General features: G+C 36.0%; 1 protein-coding gene across 1 annotated transcript in view; it reads left to right on the forward strand.

The window, feature by feature from the left end:
* The first annotated feature begins 2,255 nt into the window (after positions 1-2,255).
* Positions 2,256-21,281, forward strand: part of MS3_00000747 (uncharacterized protein) — a 77,884-nt gene continuing 58,858 nt past the window's right edge. The window contains exons 1-9 of the mRNA XM_051208396.1: positions 2,256-2,768; positions 2,805-2,894; positions 2,952-3,021; positions 3,306-3,404; positions 4,428-4,481; positions 6,167-6,233; positions 7,552-7,626; positions 8,856-9,004; positions 9,662-10,057. Coding sequence (XP_051065172.1) covers positions 3,399-3,404; positions 4,428-4,481; positions 6,167-6,233; positions 7,552-7,626; positions 8,856-9,004; positions 9,662-9,802 — 492 coding nt within the window. The 5' untranslated portion in view covers positions 2,256-2,768; positions 2,805-2,894; positions 2,952-3,021; positions 3,306-3,398 and the 3' untranslated portion in view covers positions 9,803-10,057. The remainder of the gene's footprint in view (positions 2,769-2,804; positions 2,895-2,951; positions 3,022-3,305; positions 3,405-4,427; positions 4,482-6,166; positions 6,234-7,551; positions 7,627-8,855; positions 9,005-9,661; positions 10,058-21,281) is intronic.

Genomic DNA, 21,281 nt, shown 5'->3' on the forward strand with positions numbered 1-21,281 from the left:
ACGGATTGACACTATGACATACATAGTCTAGGTTTCTTCTAATAATTGCACACTGGTTCGCGGCCTGGATACGATAATGTACCATTAAAAACAAATTTGATGTTGATGATTTCAGGAAGATGGGCTACAACTGTTAATCGGATTACAGATTGTGATACTCGGGGAGACAACATTTCGATTAGTGTTGGCATCTTGCTAAATTAAAACAACACAATGGTACTGCAACAAGTGATAAACTAATTAATTATTACACAGAAACCAATATTGCTGACTTGCTATGCTGAATTTATTAATTCGTTGCAAAGAAATCGACTTCTGTTCGTTCATCAGACTTTGACGTTTAGTGTAAATTAAATATACCTTTGATTTTATCTTTTCACAGTGATTTACTCGTATATTTGAACGCCGATCACTATGAGTACAAGACCAAGTGATATGTGGAAATAATTCGATGAAATTCCTTATTGAAAATCGGTCTTCCTCTTGTGAATTAACACGATTATTAGTTACCATTTGATACAATAATCACTATTGTAACCACAAAACTGCGGTTCACTGTCTATTGACAGCCTACAACAACTAACAAACTAGATGGTGGTTGGAGGTAGTCAACAGGAAACCCTGGACCCGGGTTTCGTGCTACTTGGCACTCGTCAGCAAGGTGTACCTGTAATCTTGTGACTAACCTCCTGTAGGACTGAGATGTAATCACAATTGATTGATCACTGGGTGGTGATCAATCTCATGCTTGTCTAGTCCTTATTAGTGCAGATCAAATGCTATCGATCATGTTGCAATGTGGCCACCAGTCTAGGTGACTCGACACTGCGGGCACTATGTATTGAGATTAGATGGTGGTTGGAGGTTCGAATGCTATCGATCATGTTGCAATGTGGCCACCAGTCTAGGTGACTCGACACTGCGGGCACTATGTATTGAGATTAGATGGTGGTTGGAGGTGTAGGACTGAGATGTAATCACAATTGATTGATCACTGGGTGGTGATCAATCTCATGCTTGTCTAGTCCTTATTAGTGCAGATCGAATGCTATCGATCATGTTGCAATGTGGCCACCAGTCTAGGTGACTCGACACTGCGGGCACTATGTATTGAGATTAGATGGTGGTTGGAGGTAGTCAACAGAAACCCTGGACCCGGGTTTCGTGTTACTTGGGCACTCGTCAGCAAGGTGTACCTGTAATCTTGAGGGAACTGGTGCTCTCTGGCGGATTCGATCTCGTGTCACCCAGCTTCACGTCAGAGACGTTACCACTGAGCTATCTGAGCCGTGACTAACCTCCTGTAGGACTGAGATGTAATCACATTGATTGATCACTGGGTGGTGATCAATCTCATGCTTGTCCAGTCCTTATTAGTGCAGATCGAATGCTATCGATAGCATTCGATCTGCACTAATAAGGACTAGACAAGCATGAGATTGATCACCACCCAGTGATCAATCAATTGTGATTACATCTCAGTCCTACAGGAGGTTAGTCACGGCTCGGATAGCTCAGTGGTAACGTCTCTGACTGTGAAGCTGGGTGACACGAGATCGAATCCGCCAGGGAGCACCAGTTCCTCAAGATTACAGGTACACCTTGCTGACGAGTGCCAAGTAGCACGAAACCCGGGTCCAGGGTTTCCTGTTGACTACCTCCAACCACCATCTAATCTCAATACATAGTGCCCGCAGTGTCGAGTCACCTAGACTGTGGCCACATTGCAACATGATCGATAGCATTCGATCTGCACTAATAAGGACTAGACAAGCATGAGATTGATCACCACCCAGTGATCAATCAATTGTGATTACATCTCAGTCCTACAGGAGGTTAGTCACGGCTCGGATAGCTCAGTGGTAACGTCTCTGACTGTGAAGCTGGGTGACACGAGATCGAATCCGCCAGGGAGCACCAGTTCCCTCAAGATTACAGGTACACCTTGCTGACGAGTGCCAAGTAGCACGAAACCCGGGTCCAGGGTTTCCTGTTGACTACCTCCAACCACCATCTAATCTCAATACATAGTGCCCGCAGTGTCGAGTCACCTAGACTGGTGGCCACATTGCAACATGATCGATAGCATTCGATCTGCACTAATAAGGACTAGACAAGCATGAGATTGATCACCACCCAGTGATCAATCAATTGCAAGTAACAAACTGTTTGTTCGTAATCACACGAGCAAATATTTTGAACCACAAAGTGACCAACAAACTGTGTAGTATGTATTGTTATTCACATCCAAGAGAGGTTTCTTCAAAGGGGGTCAGGAATTTTAACCAACGTTTGATTAATATCAGCTCATTGTTTACAATAGCTAGAACAATATTGAATAACGATGTCTTCGGCTACCTCCATCATTGGTTAACAATAAACATATGATTTTATAAAATTTGATCTTTTCAATGGTTAATTTGAATCATCAAATCAGAAAGAAACAACCAAGCACTTCAAAAGTCTATATAAACCAGACAATTTTCAGTTAGATTTGATCAACTACCTTGAATCAGAAGATGAGGTGATTGTTGATTACACTTTTGACGTAAATGACTGTATCATAGAAATTGAAATTTGATTCAATGAGATATTGTTGTTTTCTTCATCTGAACCATTTTAGATTCACTTTTTCGTCAAGTCTATCTGTACTACTTTATTCGATCATCGTGTTGCTTTACAAATTCCTTGAATGTCAAGATATCTGTGAAGAACGTGAATTGTTGAACTATCACGAAATAGTTGTTGAAAACGATTCATACCATTATGTAAGTAATCAGTCAGATTCTAAAACACATACATAGTCTCTTCATTACCAATATTCACAAAGGATTCGTTTTGATCAGCCTCATCCGATTGTGAGTGGCAGTTTTGTTAAAAGTGATCGTTTTGGAGTGAGTTGACTTCATTATGTAGTGGAGTTACTTATCCATATGTTTTCATCATTTTAGTCTGTTGGACCGAAATTCTCGCCTAAATTTTACGATAATGACGTCATTACGATTGAGAACTTTAAGAAGAGTAAGTGAATAATTTTTATTAGACTAAAATTGTTTCTGAGTTTTCTTGGCACATTTCTTTCCATGAATCGAATTTGACTGAATTTCTACAAAGAAACAGTTTTATGCTCCTTGTGACACTCAAGACTTCTTTGAATATCTTCTCCTGTTCAAATTGTAAATAATGTGACACTTTACAGCAATCCAAAGATAGTTCATCAAATTCATATAAGCTTTTAGTTTATTTCAAAAGCATTCTATTCATTCAATGTAAAATAATCAATCATGTTGCATGTTTTTATGCAGAGAATGAATTTGGATCACGGATGATGGCAACCGAACCACTGGGAGAAGTTAAATATTCGATAGACGCCAGAATACATAAAGTAGAGCTTTTGAATGGAGGTGAGTTCCTTCACTATTCAGTTTCAGCTTGTCTCATTTCTTCTTCTCACATTCATTTTGCATAATTGATTCAGTATTTAACTTGATTACTACACGAGAGCTGACCAGCACATAGTGATTGTTTTGTTTGTGTGTGCTACACAACACTGTCAAGTGAAGATAATAAATAAAACAGAAATTCACTGCAAATTAACTACACGTTGATTGAGTAGAAGTGATAAATCAGGTGATGTTATTGTCAAAGTGAAGATAACTTACCCTAAAGTCTATCGATACTACAAATAAGAAGACACCTCATCGACACAATAATTCTTGGTAGGCTAAATGAATCAAAATGACAACATGCACAACAATAATTGATATTGTGAGAGAAGTCAGTTTGGATTATTGAAGCCTATGAACTGTTGAAGTTTATTTGATCTCCTTCTATACTTTTCCAGTATTTACCAGATTCTTGAAAGACTAATGACTCTGAGTTGTTGTCTGTCGACCATCGAACATTCACCTTCATCACTGTAATAATATTTGTGTGGTTATGAACTTGGAATCCAGGCACTTCCTGAAACAAATGACCAGTGAACGACCACGAACGGTCTGCTAGTACAAGACAATTTACTCGAATAATAATACCTAGAACATCATGGTTACATACATTCCTTTCGGTCAGTTATCAGAATTGATGAATAACAGAATCTCATGAAATTATTTGTATAGGCATTTCCAGATGCATATTAGAAATCTCTAACCCAGTCTTAAGCTCTTAGAACAGATGATATGGATGTCAATTATTCTGATCCGTCGTTTGGTTTGAAACTTTCGTCATATCGTTGAAATGATAATACTTATTGAAACTTCTTCTTAAAGGATTATTGAGCATTTACCTATATCGGTTCACTTATGTCTCAAAATGAAGATGATAATTTGTATGCAGAGGCAGTCCGTTTTAAAATATACAATTATCAAAGGAGATAGATATTGTGCAAGCAGATATTTAAACATCCAATTTGATTTTCATTATTTCAGAGGAATTACTCGCCATCAGATGGTTTATTAAAAGCCAGAAAAATATTGCTCCAGGTAAGTCAACATTGAATGATCGTTCGATCATATGTGAAATATAAACACTTACATCTTCATTGATTGTGATTACTTACAGTCTGCGTGATTCGATTCTCCTCAGAAACTGAAAAATTAAGAATTTATGCCTTTTCTTGGAAAAAGAGCAGAATCATGTGTGAATCCATTCACCGTTTAGTTACAGTTGGAATGAACTGAAAAAGTAGTAAATTGATCAACGCGAATACTTTAAGTCCTTATCTCATTTCACTTGTGAGAAAACGAATGCAGAGATTCATTTGGTTTACAGGCTTTAATGAAACTTGGTTAGTCTGTGTCCCGAAATGAGTGATTTGTGTTGTATGTTCATCAGAATGATATCACTGTACACAATAAATTCATCTACACACTCATTCAGTTTATGATCATTCGTAAATATTATCCACTTAACTCAAGATATCTTTGGAGCGACATATATGAAGTGATTCGTTTTTCATCTACTACAAATCAACACTATTATCACAGTCATTTAGTCGATTGAAATGTTATCCAACCAATTGAATTCACAATTTTTGATTGTAAACAAACACTCCACATCTCATGTCACATGTACTAAGGCTGGATACCTCTCCGATTATCAGATCTTAATGTAGAATATGACGATTAATTGTTTCAATAATAATACTGCTTGACAAACTGAGCGTTTGACATTCATTTTGAAAGATGAATGCTTGTTTTATTTACATGACGTTCATTCACTTGAAAATATTTATTTCGAATTCAACTGAAGAAAGTATTTGAGATGACACAGTGAATATCCACTGAAATAAGATCATTTTGTGAGTTGGCATACACAGTGTTGCATCAGACAATAACGTGCTTATTTTTAATCTTTTGAGGCCTACGTGTACATTATATTCTTATTGTAGTGGTTGAAGGCAGTGTAATCATTTTGATGTATCCGAATGGAAAGATATCTATGTATTACGAGAACGTAAGTTGAACAATTGAATGGAAATGTAATTTTATTTCACGTATTTCAGATCATTCTAACATTTCAAAGTAACCAATACTGTCGAATGTATCAAGTTACATGGAACACGATAGAAAGTGATCAACATTTTGTAATGTGCAATTAGACTGTTTGACACTACTACCAAAACTTTGATGACATACTTCAATCAAGCATTTGTTTAAAACAGCCCATGATTAGAAGTGAATTGCATTCAAAAGAAATGATGTGTTCATGCCGAATAGTAACAGACAGTGTATGCTATATGGTACTGTACGGAAAGAACCGTATTCTCTAAAGTTTTCTTACATCTTCTGATGATCAAATATTCGGAATGTTTACTGTTGAATGTTTTGAGCATTGAATCTCTGCAGTCATTCACAAACACATTTCATTTCAGCTGACGTAGATATTCATCTCACATTTCACGATAGATAGACAGATAGATAGATAGATAGTTCATCGACATTCAATGAAGTTGAAGACTGGAATGATTCAAAATATCTATGCACATTAGATGGAACATACATCATAAAAAGTTTGGGAATATCAGTATGCTTAATGTAAGTGTGATTGATTGTCTTTAAATAAGATAATGTGAATGATGACAGATTACTTCAAAGAATAATTGGTTTCAATATAAACGGTTATGTGTTGAGATAATTTGACTTGAACTTCAAATACTTTCTTCCAGATTCCTACACAATTTGAGCAACATAACAGCGGAGGAGAAATGTTCCGTCAATTCCAGTGTGAAATGCGTAAGAAACATTACAACTAATGTTGTTAGCATTTTGATGTACAGTGAAGTTCATCACCAAACATCTGTTTGCTAAGACTCACTCAACCGGTTCACTTGTGTGAGATAAGTAAGAAGAATGAATGCCTTTATTGCAAAAGCTTGGATGACTATTTGCAGACATTTTATGCTTATGATTACCTATCAATTAATGGTGACTGTGATGAATGTATGACGGTATTATTCAGACGATATTTGCACTCATTTATTCACTCACAAACAGTACGATAGTCACACTTGCAGTCTTCAGTTACATCATTCTTCAATGCAAAAGCAAGTGTGTTTTGCATGAGATAGAAATAAAGGAGTGTTACTTGAAGTTGATGTTTTCTTTATAAAATGCACAATAAACATGATTCACTGAAATGATCATGTGTTATTGAAAGACGTAGCTGAGTTTGTAGACAAGTATTGAATGTAGGTGATTAGGTGTTACACAGCGTTTAATGATGGAATGTGAGAAACTGAACTAAATGTTAGGTCAAGTGGTACATGTTGCTCGGTTGTAATATATTACAGAATCTTTAAACATTGAATATAATTATCATAATTGTGTTGTTTGTTTGAATTCTCCTGTCAATATTTTGAACTGCAATTGATCAGCCTGTTATAGAAATACATATGCATTCTCCAAAGGTTTCCTGGATGTTGCCTTACGTCACAGGCTTTTTGGGCAAAACTGTATAGTGCATAGCAGTGGAAGCAATTGCAGTCCTAAAAATCAATGGGAAGATTCAGTAATCAATACGAAGATGAGACAAAACATCACCCAATTGTACAAGTTATTGTGTATCTGAGATAACCAGCCTAACGTGTATAATGGGACGACGTTTGAAGGGCATAGTGCTGGGTTCCAGTCTGAGAGTGAACATTAATTCTTAGATGCAGGAACATCCAGCTGACAAGTCCTACATTAGACGAAGCGTACGCCTTGAACTTCACTGCTAGTCATCATTCTTTGTTGGTTTGTAACTTTCAATGTTGCTTATTTACAATTTAAAGTGTGAAATGTTGATTGTATTAATTTCTCCGCTAAATAACACAGAACATTTATCGATTTTATTTTTTGACTAATTGGTTGAACATTGATCAATTTCGAAACTCAGATTGTGGTACAACATAATTTTTGGAGATGTTAGATGATCTACACATTAACCTTTCTGGCAAATGTTTAGGTTTCATGTTTTTATCGTAATTTAGATTATGCAAACAACTTGTTAACCATAAAAAACAAATCAAAATTCTAAATGTCTTCTTTTGTTCATTTTATCGAAAAAAAGCTGTTTTACATCAGTTACTTATCCCTCAAAAATGGGCGAAAACTGGAGCGTTGGTGGAGTTTGAAGTAATCGGAAGTATGTTAAACCTTATCTAATCAGCATTATCTATTTACACACTTGATGATTTGACTATTGTTTAATCAACTTGACAATTTTATGTGTATTTGTGGTCAGCTATTACATTGTATACAGGTAACTGTGTCAAACAATGTTTCAATTACCACTAATATCTACACGCTGGTTCATTGATGAATGTTACCAACGATTACGAGTCCATTTTTAAATAATATCAAAGTGTTCATTTGGATGAAACTACCTTAAGCACATAGTCACTAAACGATAGCTGAGATGATGCTAGTCTTGAAAAAGACTAAGTGTTAGTCAGTTGATGGTGGATTGATGTGGAACTGTCTGATGTTTTTCACTCGGTATGTGTAAGATCAAATTTAACCTAAGTATTTATTTCAAGGGAACAATCCGACTCGTTGTCATTACTGTGAAAACAATAGACTGAATATAAAAATCTTTGTTTCGTTACACTTATCCGATACATTGAAGGTATAGTTATAAGACGGCTGCAAATTACAATTTATCATAGCTAGTTTCAGAATTAATTTCACGATGTGAAAATGCATTCCTTCTTATGAATTTGTAAATTGAGTAACTACAAACAGATTTCAGTTCACCAATGTGTTAGTGTGTTAAAACAGCATTTCGACTACTGAGAGAATCATTCCCTTATCCAATGGTCAAATAGACTTCAATATTCGTCAAACATAATACGGCCATATACTTCATTATCTTCCATCGTAGTAGGCTGACAAAAAGTTTTTCAACAAAATCGTCACTTTCCCTTTGTCTGTCGATTGAATCAACACAATTGAAAATGAATTTTTAGTTTGACAACATCTGACATTGTTTCATCGATATCAATTTAAAAAAAAACTGTACAACCGTCAAAATTTGAATGCAATGCGCATTGATGATTCCAGTGACTGCATCGTGTGTACATGTCTGAATGTAAACAGTTATTGAAAACCAGTAAATTCACCTGTCTAAATACAGCCATCATACTTGACATTCAAAGCAGTTTCATTCAATTCAAAAATGATGTTCTGAAATGTGAGTGAATCTGAAAGTGTGCTAAATATTGCACTACGAAATGTGATAACAGTTTTCCAGTGAATGAAATAGTCAGTTAACTCCAAACTGGATATTGCATTATTGGATTATTGTTAAATAATTGTGATTCACCAATCATTTGTTTGATAAATTTAAATGAAATTACACTATTCTTTTCACAGCATACTGTCCGAAATACAGTACACCAGAAACATGCCAAAATGAACAAACAAAGAATAAACAATGCTTCTGGTGTGCGAAAGCTGAAAGATGTATTGAAAGTAGCGATCACGATACACATGACTTGAAAGTTAATGATTGCCGTGTCGAGGTAACTACTTGTTAAACTTATCAGGTTGTTTTCAATGTCACCAAGTTCCACATTGCGAGTAAATACACTTACTCGAAAGAATATTTTATTGCTATCAATAAGAACTGACGTGTATTCTACCTTGAGTGACTAAACTATAGCTTTCTATACATTGACCATTTCCAATCAGATACAAGTAGAATGCTTTATTTGCAGGGAAACAGTTAACAATGGATTTATTCACAATTTGGCATCAATGCTTGAAATCATTATAATTTTTCAGTTCATTCAATGTGTATCATGTTTTGAGAATCAGGTAGATTTAGTCAACTCACATTGTTGAAATCCTGAACAAGGATTTCTGATTCTCTATTGAGAACCTGGATAGATTGTTTCAATAAAGCTGTTAATGTTTAGTTTATTGATTTATATTTGAATGGTGATTAGATGTGATATCCAGAATACAGATTTCATCACACAAACGAGTCGTCAATTAGTTGTTGAATGATGTGTACTCATCACTCTGATTGCCCAATTGGTACCACGTGTTCAAATGATTGTACAAATGCGAATTGTGAATAACTAATTGTGGAATCCTCTTCTGTCATCACTACTGACAACATTGTATAATGAATAATTTGATGTTAATAAATGAATGTTACTGTTTTAATTATTCAGAAGATCTCCGAGATTAATGAATTGAGAACACCAACACCCACTATTCCAAATGGAAGCACTTTGATGAGCACCGAACTTCAGTTAAAAGAAAATCTCAATGAAACTATCGAAGGAACCGGTCAAGACGCGGTAAATGTTTAATATTTTGTAATTTATGTTACTTTTTCGTGTGACAAGGCTAATAGATTTATTGAAAGTAATGATCACGATACACATGACTTGATAGTTAATGATTGCCGTGTCGAGGTAACTACTTGTTAAACTTATCAGGTTGTTTTCAATGTCACCAAGTTCCACATTGCGAGTAAATACACTTACTCGAAAGAATATTTTATTTCTATCAATAAGAACTGACGTATATTCTACTCTGAGTGACTAAACTATAGCTTTCTATACATTGACCATTTCCAATCAGATACAAGTTGAATGCTTTATTTGCAGGGAAACAGTTAACAATGGATTTATTCACAATTTGGCATCAATGCTTGAAATCATTATAATTTTTCAGTTCATTCAATGTGTATCATGTTTTGAGAATCAGGTAGATTTAGTCAACTCACATTGTTGAAATCCTGAACAAGGATTTCTGATTCTCTATTGAGAACCTGGATAGATTGTTTCAATAAAGCTGTTAATGTTTAGTTTATTGATTTATATTTGAATGGTGATTAGATGTGATATCCAGAATACAGATTTCATCACACAAACGAGTCGTCAATTAGTTGTTGAATGATGTGTACTCATCACTCTGATTGCCCAATTGGTACCACGTGTTCAAATGATTGTACAAATGCGAATTGTGAATAACTAATTGTGGAATCGTCTTCTGTCATCACTACTGACAACATTGTATAATGAATAATTTGATGTTATTATGAAATGAATGTTACTGTTTTAATTATTCAGAAGATCTCCGAGGTTGATGAATTGAGTAAACCAACACCCACTATTCCAAATGAAAGCACTTTGATGAGCACCGAAGTTCAGGTAACTGAAAAAGTCAATGAAACTATCGAGGGAACCGGTCAAGACTCGGTAAATGTTTAATATTTTGTAATTTATGTTACTTTTTTCGTGTGACAAAGCTAATAGACTTATTGAAAGTAATGATCACGATACTCATGACTTGAAAGTTAATGATTGCCGTGTCGAGGTAACTACTTGTTAAACTTATCAGGTTGTTTTCAATGTCACCAAGTTCCACATTGCGAGTAAATACATCTACTCGAAAGAATATTTTATTGCTATCAATAAGAACTGACGTGTATTCTACCTTGAGTGACTAAACTATAGCTTTCTATACATTGACCATTTCTAATCAGATACAAGTAGCATGCTCTAGTTGCAGGGAAACAGTTAACAATGGATTTATTCACAATTTGGCATCAATGCTTGAAATCATTATAATTTTTCAGTTCATTCAATGTGTATCATGTTTTGAGAATCAGGTAGATTTAGTCAACTCACATTGTTGAAATCGTGAACAAGGATTTCTGATTCTCTATTGAGAACCTTGATAGACTGTTTCAATAAAGCTGATAATGTTTAGTTTATTGATTTATATTTGAATGGTGATTAGATGTGATATCCAGAATACAGATTTCATCACACAAACGAGTCGTCAATTAGTTGTTGAATGATGTGTACTCATCACTCTGATTGCCCAATTGGTACCACGTGTTCAAATGATTGTACAAATGCGAATTGTGAATAACTAATTGTGGAATCCTCTTCTGTCATCACGACTGACAACATTGTATAATGAATAATTTGATGTTATTATGAAATGAATGTTACTGTTTTAATTATTCAGAAGATCTCCGAGGTTAATGAATTGAGTAAACCAACACCCACTATTCCAAATGAAAGCACTTTGATGAGCACCGAAGTTCAGGTAACTGAAAAAGTCAATGAAACTATCGAGGGAACCGGTCATGGCCCGGTAAATATTTATTATTTTCTGATTCATGCAACCGTTTTTTTGTTTTTCTTTAGAATGTCATAGTTGAAATAAGCAAAGTTGAAAGTCATAGCAAATCATCCGTCTACTTATATATCGTGATACCATTATTTGTATCATTATTAGTTATATGTATCTGTGGTATTATTTGGAGATGGGTATATAAAAAGAGAAGAAGCAATGAATGATTCATAGAAGTATCTTATAACTCACTTCAAGTATTCTGACATGGTTTTTTCTATTTGCTGTTTCATTTGTAAACTTTAGATTTCATTATTCATTTCTGTAGTCTGTACAATTTCTTCTTGGAATTCTTATACCTGATTATGTAATAACAGTTGCACTTTTATTGATTAAATAACAAACACAGTTTTTATTAATTATGTAACTGTTTTCATTTAATTGAAAGACTAACTTGTTTTATAAGAGGTTTAAAATATTTAATTTGAAGTTTAGTAGTATCGTGTATTCGTGATTTTGTGACAACTGCAATCAACAATGAGTCCATTGTGAATGTTTATTCTGATGAATTCTCATCACTAGGAAATATCATTCCGTATTAACGACAGTGAATGTTATAAAGGGAGTCATCGAAGTATCTTATCAACAAGAAATTAAGAACTTCCGTTTTTGGTCACTTGATTATTCATTGCTCAATATATTCTTAGTGACAAGCTATTTTAACTCAGTGTCATCAAGACTAATTGTGTTTTCTTCCGTTATTTTATTATTGACACGGCCAGCATACGGTCACTTGTTTCACTCAAAGCTTAGTCTTTGGAAAAGTCGAAACTAGAGTTGTCTTTATCAGGTTCATCCAAGATTCCGATGCTCTGATTTAAGAGTTGATATATGCATTTAAAAAGTGATGTAGAGGGATGAGCAGTCAGCGTTGCACATTGACTTCCAATTTTACGGGACACGTATACTCCACAGTTGATGCTCGAGTTCTTTTCAGTTAAGTTCATTATTCTGAAGTGCGCTGTGAAACACATTTCTAGGACGTTTGTCTACAGACCTTGGAAGATAAAGTTTTAACAGTTTTGGCAAAAATTGACAGTCTTAGTGGCCTACTGAAGCACAACTACTTACTGCTTGGTTTGCGTCGTTCGTCAACCGTATTTCAGGAAAGGACATAAACCTCAGTCAGTGAACTAAGAAGTGTTAAGGCTTTTGTATCCCTCATGAAATATCGTTTGTTCAGAGACTTACATCTGCCTTGCATTATCTGGTTAAGAAAATTATGTCGTAATTCTAAGTGGGTGATCATTTGATGTATTTGGTTTCGAAAGGCTAGATCAACACTTGACGTTTATCATCTTGAAATTGACATACAGCGACTAGCTTTACTCATAAATTAGTCTCCTGACAAAGCTCTCAAAGACTTACACTAAAGTAGACGCTCTTCAGTATCGTTAACGTTTTGTTTCCGATTTCCTCTAAGGTGACAGTTGTATTTTTAACTTCAACATTAAACTCGTTTTTATGAAGTGCGGAACAAGAGTCTTATTTTATAAATTCGCCAAAAAATTTGCTAAAGCGATGGTGTACATCCAACTTACTCACCTTCTGTAGATTTTGTACTTAATACCTTGGGTGTTTTTATGGTTCCAGAGGATCAAACAATACCTTAGATGTATAAAAAAGGGCATCACTTAATGTTGAAAGTCTAATCTGAAACGTGAAATTCCTGTCTATTTCGCCAAGTGTCATTGATTATCCACAGGTTATGATGGCATTTCGGCACAAATGATTATGCCGTTATTCATACTTTGTTATATAAATTCGTTTTTGGCAATCCCTATAGAGAACATTTAGTGTTGGAACAATTGCACCTTTGACAAGGCTGGCATTTTGGCGGTCAGAGATACATTCAAGCATGTATCGCACAGTGAACACTTGCGGAAGATATTATTGGCCAAAAAGTTATCCTTCAAAATGAACTAGATAGTCTGCGTCATCTGACGCCACTATTTGTGATTATCGCACACCAGCACTCACAGCGAGTTCACATGGAATAGTAGAGAACCGAATGTCATCGACACATATGTCTCAGATATCTCTAGGTATGAAATGATGTATAATTCTTACCAAACATTAGTGCACTATAACTGTCAACTACCTGTCAGGAACAGTTAATCTTTGGTGAAGTTAATCTTTTCATATATTGTAATAATATCACTTTGACTGTCGATTAATCGCTTGAATAACAATGACTGCCACTAACAAATGTAAATATAAGAAGTAAACAAAACGAAAATGAATACCAGTCAAAGGAAATTATTCGTGCGGTTTAGTTAAATCAGGTGTATACAACTAGTTTGAGTTTATTGTGACCCATCAGGTGTTGACAAATTCGAGTCCTTGCATGGTAGTTTTTGAAACATTTACAGGAATCAGAATTCGAATTTGAGCGAACCAAAAGCAGACCGAAAATTATTTGGTTGAAAAAACGTGTCCAAATTGTTATAAGTTCTTTTTGAAACGAAAATGGACTCTCCTACATTAGGCTTGACTACTCTTATCATATAGAAGATTTCCGTTCATAGGAATGCTTCTACGTTATAATATTTTGCTATTGGAGATGGTCTCATTTATTTAGATGAAATAATAAAGTTCTTGGGAATGCGTGTATCATATATTCGCAATATAATGATTCTATTTTGTCCAGTGTAATTCATTTCATGGAATGGCAAATAGGAGAAAAAATATTCTGTTGACAGAATGTCACTTATAGTTAAACATTAAAGACAAATGGAGTTTTATAGTAATAAACCAGATGTTTTGAATTAATTACATAAAATTGAAAGAGATGTTTTTAGCTATTTCACACTTGATTCTTTCTCGTTCAACCATATAAAGTATGAATGCATACTCGCTGCAAAATTGAAATTTTACACTAGTAATCAAAGTCAGATGAAACAAATCGCTTCTCATACATTTCAACAACTCATAATACACTTCATTAGTTCCAGACACGGAATGGAGAATTCACGCGAGCTTTCTCCATTTTTATGACAACAAATTATCATCATCCAAAAATCATCAACATTACTGTCAACAAAATAATGGTGTTATTAATAACAATAATCACCATTATTATTATCATTATTTTCATCACTTCAAACATTGTGATCAACATTATCAATAACTTTAAACATTATCATCAAACGGAAAACGCAATGGAGTTTGAAGCTAACGCTACTGGGTTTGAGTCCCAGAGTAAACATCCACTCTGTGGTGCAGGTACTCCCAGATGATCAGTCTCAAATAAAACGAAACGCGCGTCCTCCATTCCACTGCCAACCACTACACATCTTTGTGACTTAAGGCTGTACGAAACGATCCGCACAGGATGCAAATAAGCCAACATGAGACTGACCATTTGCAGTCATCAATAACAATGGGAAGATACAAGTAGAATAACACCATGTGACTTTAAAACTTAACTCCGTTGCACAAGCAGGTAGCTATCAAGACCCAGCAGCCAAATGGAGAACACGTTGGCGTTTAAAGCGAACGGTACTGAGTTCGAGTCCCGGAGTGAACACCAACTGTGGATGCCAATCGACACTGATGAGTAGATAAACATAGAGTAGTCTTTTACTTTGTGATCGGTGTGTACTCAGTCCATCAATCCATATCTGATGAATCCCACTGAGCAGGATAACCATACGTTGAAATAGTAGTACACTTACTAAATATAATTTGGATTAGAATGGCATTGAATTACGTAATAATTATTGATAGGAACTGAAATCATTTTAAATGCTAAAAAGTAACGTAAAACATCAGGTAGAATAGAAGAATAAACTGTGAAATCAGTTACGTAATAGAAAATATAGATTGATAGAGAAAATAAAGAATTGATATGAAGCTATTCTCTGTAAGAAATATAAACATAATATGACAAAATGTAAGTTGGATTGTCAACAGGGTTTATTTGACTGAACTGATATTTATCGAGGTAACGATGAAGATCATGTACAAATAATTCATAAATGAGTACATGAGTTCATATATGGAGTTTCTGCTGTCTGTTTATGATGGTTGTTTTTAAAGAAAACATTCAGATGATTACTTTATGAGCTACTTTTAAATTTGGAAGGATGCCGAATTCAATGAACATTTTGCATTCAATTTCGATGCACAGTATTCAGTAATGTGATGAATGCTACTTCAGGCTGTCGAAAGACTGAAATATAACAATAGGAATGAAGAAACTATGAGTCTTGTAAGAGACGACTCAAAGATGTGCAAATGATGTATTGGATGTATAATTTTCACATTTTAATAAATCACTATGTGAGTTTGCAGTAAACAATAGATTGCTCTTCGCCACTTCACCTTCTTGTTCGTTACGATATAACTGCCAAAGACATTTCAATCCCTGAGAAATTCTCAATACACGTGAATGAGGAATATGGTTTTAGATTAACTGTCTTCAAGTTCTACAATCATATTGTCCAACTAAATCATTATCACCATCGAAACACAAGAAACATATTGGAAACTCTAATCCACATTCATTCTCTATTTACTAATTTGCACCATATTCGTACTATAATTTCACATATTACATAACTTCTGACCTGTGATAGCATAACCGTCTCTCACTATATATAATCCATATTGATTTCTGATCATTAGCTTGATGATTTCATTTTGTGTATAAAATTACTACAAGTCACACGTGGTCACTTTTCGGCGATGCACTTCGCCTCAAGTTTGACCATCATATAGATGATTTAGCCGGATCATATAACCGCGTATACTGAAGTGAATCTCATCAAGATCATTTACTTTCTAACTGTTTAAGCTGTTGTTATCATAAACGTCGGTTGGAATCTGTCTACTAACAATTTACACTCTACATGCTTTGAATTGATTATACCTTGAACTATAAGCAAAAATGCATGGAGTCTGTAGACTATATTGTCTAACAGGATCATATTATTCTTGGTGATCCGCATTTTTGTTTACCTGAACATGTTTATTATATCTTCTGTGAACACTATTTGTTTGACCTGGACACAACATTAGCGTTTTTCGTCCACTCGAAATTGTTCACACTGAGGACTGTCAATTGACGATTCAGTAGGGAATATATGTGGTTGAATATTACAGAGAATCATCACATCTACTATTTGAGCTCTCCTCATCTAATATGCGTCTCTACATAAGAAATATACTTCTGAAAACAATCATAATAATGATGATCATAATGATAGTATACACGACAAGAGAGTGTGATTTTGAAGAAAAAACAGACTGTTGACCTGAGTTGTTGTTTGGAGAAACGTTAATGATATATGCTTTCTTCTAAATAATCAAATATAATGGCTTTCTCTTTTCTTTAATTAACCTGATATAAAACTGAAATAGAATGAGGAATGTCGCTCACTAATGATGCACCCACGCATACGGAATAAAGATGAATGAAATTTTCATTTTACAAAACACTACTACTTTTCTATAGAGAAGCTGAAGTGAAAGCCAGTAGTTTTCATGTGGATGCATAGATGGTCTTACTTCAGCTATGCGTAAACTCTGTAACCATTTACCATCTTATTCCAAATGAGTTCACTGAAAGTCTTCTCATAGTATTGTCTAATAATGACGTTCCACTTTCATCAATCAATGTTACTATGAATGATCATTCCGATCCTTATTGACTCGACTGGTTAATCCGTCCCACCTTTATTGACTATGAGACTGTGATCAATATTCCGGATAATTACATTTGACTATTAACCAAATGTGTATTTGTGTTGAATATAGATTGTAGTTGGATATCGTTGTGAGGTGGAAGCGATCATATTTTGCAGGAGATCAAATACGTTTTGAAATGCCATTTGATATTGAATTTCATGTTACGAATTTCATGGTTGTATGCCAATTGATTGCCTTGGTAATGCTCTCAATCACGTTTTCCACCAACACTGTTTGCGAATAATCAGCCATTCAGAACAGAATTTTCACTTGAATGTTGGTTGATTGATTTGTTGACGGATCAGTCTGTTTGTGGATGAACATTGAGTTAAATTATTCACTCAGAAACAGTAGTCTGAAATGAAGCCCCTGGCGGTAGGTCTGAACTGTGTGTTACAATTGCAAGTTATTCATTGTAAAGTATTTATATATCATTGAATTGCATTGTATAACTCATCAATAGCATTAGGACGAACGCCTATAACAAAATGGGTCAACGCTTTTAAAGACGAATCAAAGAAGCTTTAATCCTTCAGATAATGTCAACTCTTATTGTGTGATCATCGATGATGTTTCCCAAATATGTAAAAGTTGTTGCATCTACCATGTCTTCTCCGTCAGTTGTGATTGGATTGGTGCGTGTCGTGTACTATCGGAGAATCTCGATTTTCCGTTTGTGTATATTGGGACGTACTGCTACTGAGGCTGCTGCTTTACTGGTCGTCTCTTGCATTTGTTGTTGTGTGCGATAGAAGAGCCAGACCATTTGCGAAGTCTAGATCGTCCAGCTGCATCCTCGCTGTCCATTGTATCCCGTGCTTCTCCACAGATGTTGACGTCTTCATGATCCAGTCGATCACCAGGAGAAAGAGAAAGGGTTAAAGTAAACAATCTTGACTTACACCGCTCTCCAATGTTGATGATTGCCTTGCCTTCTTTGCTTTTCACCGGCCGTTCAGGTTTACGGTAAATTCCAGCGGGTTTCTTTGTTGTGTCATAAAGTTGTCTCATGTTTCCTTCTCTTGTAGCCTCTTCCGCGTCATTGCTAAATCTTCCACATGTTGACGTTTGTCGGTTCTGACGCTTCTCTTAACTTGCTTGTTTACCTCTGTGTATTCAGCTCGCGCCTTGTCTTTTTTGCTCTTGTTCGTCTGATACTGATTGCTGCCTTCTTGTCCCTTCTTTATTGAATCTTATCCAGTGATCAACAGTGGTCCATTCCTTGTGTTGGTGATTCTTGTGGCCCAGGACCTCATGAGATGTTGAAGCGGTTGCTTCTTTTATCTCTTTGCAGTTGTCATCCATGGTAGTTTGCTCTCCACTGAGCAGATCATGAAAAGCCTGGAACTTATTTCTGTGCGCTATCTTGAATTTGTTGAGTTGGTCAGTATCCTGGATCAAAGCCGTATTAAACTTTTGTGATGTTGCCCACCCCGTTCTTAAGTTTACTGACCGTTGCTGCTGCTTTGAGGCGGTGGTTGGGCTTGCTTATCTTGATCAACCAACGGAGCTGTATTGGTTGGAACGTTTGTTCCTGTAGGTTCTACCATGCCAGGCAGGTCGATTGGAGAACAATAAGACTGAAATCAGTAACCAGAGAGATTGACTGAGTTCTTACGTAGAATCTGGGAACTGAACGTAGTTCCATCTGACTGGTATTATTCACCGATTGTGCCAGTCTATAAGAAAGGAAAAACGTCCTCTTGTGACAATCACAGAGGAATCACTTTGACTAATATAGTGTCTGAAATATCACCTTCAATAATACTTCGACGCCTAACCAAAGCTGGTGAAAAACAGACTAGGGACCACATATTCACACTACGTCAGGTCTTTGAACATGAACACACATTCAGACACCCCACAATAGTAGTATTTCTCGAACTTAAGGAGGCATTTGACTCTGTCGATCGTGAGGTTCTATGGCAGAGATTGTCTCTGAAATGAGTTTCGAAGAAGTACATTAACCATTTAAAAGCTCTCTACTCGAACACAAATGGTCGAATGACAGCTTATGGTGAACTGTCATCAGAATTAATTACCTCAAGTGGTGTTCGTCAGGGCTTTCCACCCTTATTACATTCTTGTTAAACTTTATCGTGGACATGCTTTTAGAGATAAAACTCTCCCCATCTAAATCTCCTGAGGTTGAACTTCTACCAGGAGAGTCACTTTTTGACCTATAATATGTCAATGACGTAGTTCAATTCAGTGGAGACTGACAAAATGCAGAGTCTTCCGACCACTATAAGCAACGTTGCAGGCATGTTCGGCATGTGATTCTCTCCATAGAAATGCAAAATGATGTTTCAGGATAGGGTTGCATTGACACTCAAGCCAATGATAGTGACTGAAGTAGTTGGGCGTGTCGACCACTTCAGCTTACTTGGAAGTCCCACCAGCTCCTGTGGTCCAGTGTGTGACGAAATCGCATCACGTGTATAGAAGGCTCGACTGGATTTTATCAACTTGCGTCATTCAGGGCGTCAGCGAGATATCACACTTCATGTCAGTGAATTATTGCCGGTAAGAATGGGGGATATTCGTAGATCACTACCAGTCGATCATACATGTCTTCGAAAGACATCCACTATGTGTGAATTCAAATGTGCTAATCAAGAATACAATTAACCTGTCACATGGCTAGTAATGTATGTCACTCAATAGTCTAAAAGTTCAACTTTTCTAACTATGTTTCATCTAACACCCACTGCCAACGACCAAATGTATCACACTCATTACTTACTTACTTGCTTACGTCTGTTTCTCCTCGTGAAGAAGCATAGGCCGTTCACCAGCATTCCTCATCCAACTCTGTCCTGTGCAATCCGTTCCAGCTCCTTCCAGTTATTATTCATCCTTTTCATATCTGCTTCTATTTGCCAACGTATTGTGTTCTTTCACCTCCCTCTTTCCCGTTTCCCTTCAGGATTCCAAGTTGTTGTTTGACTCCTGACCCAGTTTGATGATTTGCGTAATGTATGTCCTATCCATTTTCATCATATTTTCCTAATTTCTTCTTCAACTGGAAGCTGGTTTGTTCTCTCTCAGAGAAGGCTGTTGCTGATGGTATCCGGTCGACGGATGTTGAGTATCTTGTGTAGACAGCTATGTATAAATACTTGTACCTTCTTCATGACGGCTGTTTTAGTCCCCCATGGTTCAGCGCCGTTTAGTAGGACTGCCTTGACGTTGGTATTGAAGATTCTGACCTCTATATTAGTTGGCAGTTGCTCTGAATTTCATATTTTTATGAATTGCAAGAATGCGGCCTTTGCATTGAAAGTCCTCATTTCGTGCTTGCTTGGACAGGATTAGAGCGGCCTCATGAGTGTTTGTAGCATTTTCCTCTTCGTGACCGGAGTATAACAGCATCTCTCCAGTATTTAGCCTTTGTTGTCCAGCTTGATTTCAATGGGTTTTAGCTGATTCTGAGTACATCCAAGCAGTATCTCCCTATTTCCGTTACTATTTGTTTGGTATTCACAGTCTCCCACATTTCCCGCACGTTCCAGCTACCTATAAAATTGTTGCTCTGGTTTTTACAAGTGGAATCGGCTTCGTCGCTTCCAAGCGAACCGAGATTTCTACCATGAGGCGCCATAAATCTTCTAAACGAAGACCTGCTAACTACCAGGGCGGAGTTTTAATCGTTTGATTTATTTTTTCTGGTAAGCGTTTTCTTAGCAAATTAGTTTTCTGCGGGATGGGCACTCTAACTCTAGGCTCAGCCCCGTTCTCTTTCCCGGACTTAGGACCGGGAGTGACTCTGGAAGAGCTACAGGGGGGACTAGTACAATCATTGCTATCTGTTACATTGATTGTGTATCATGATGTAACTAATCAGTGGATCGATATGTTATTCTTCTTTGATATATATCGGTAATGGGAGAATAACACCTTCATAAACATCCGAACCCACAATTGATTAAGTGAATAAAACTTAAC

This window comes from Schistosoma haematobium, chromosome 5, assembly GCF_000699445.3.
Source record: "Schistosoma haematobium chromosome 5, whole genome shotgun sequence".
NCBI classification, from domain to species: domain Eukaryota; kingdom Metazoa; phylum Platyhelminthes; class Trematoda; order Strigeidida; family Schistosomatidae; genus Schistosoma; species Schistosoma haematobium.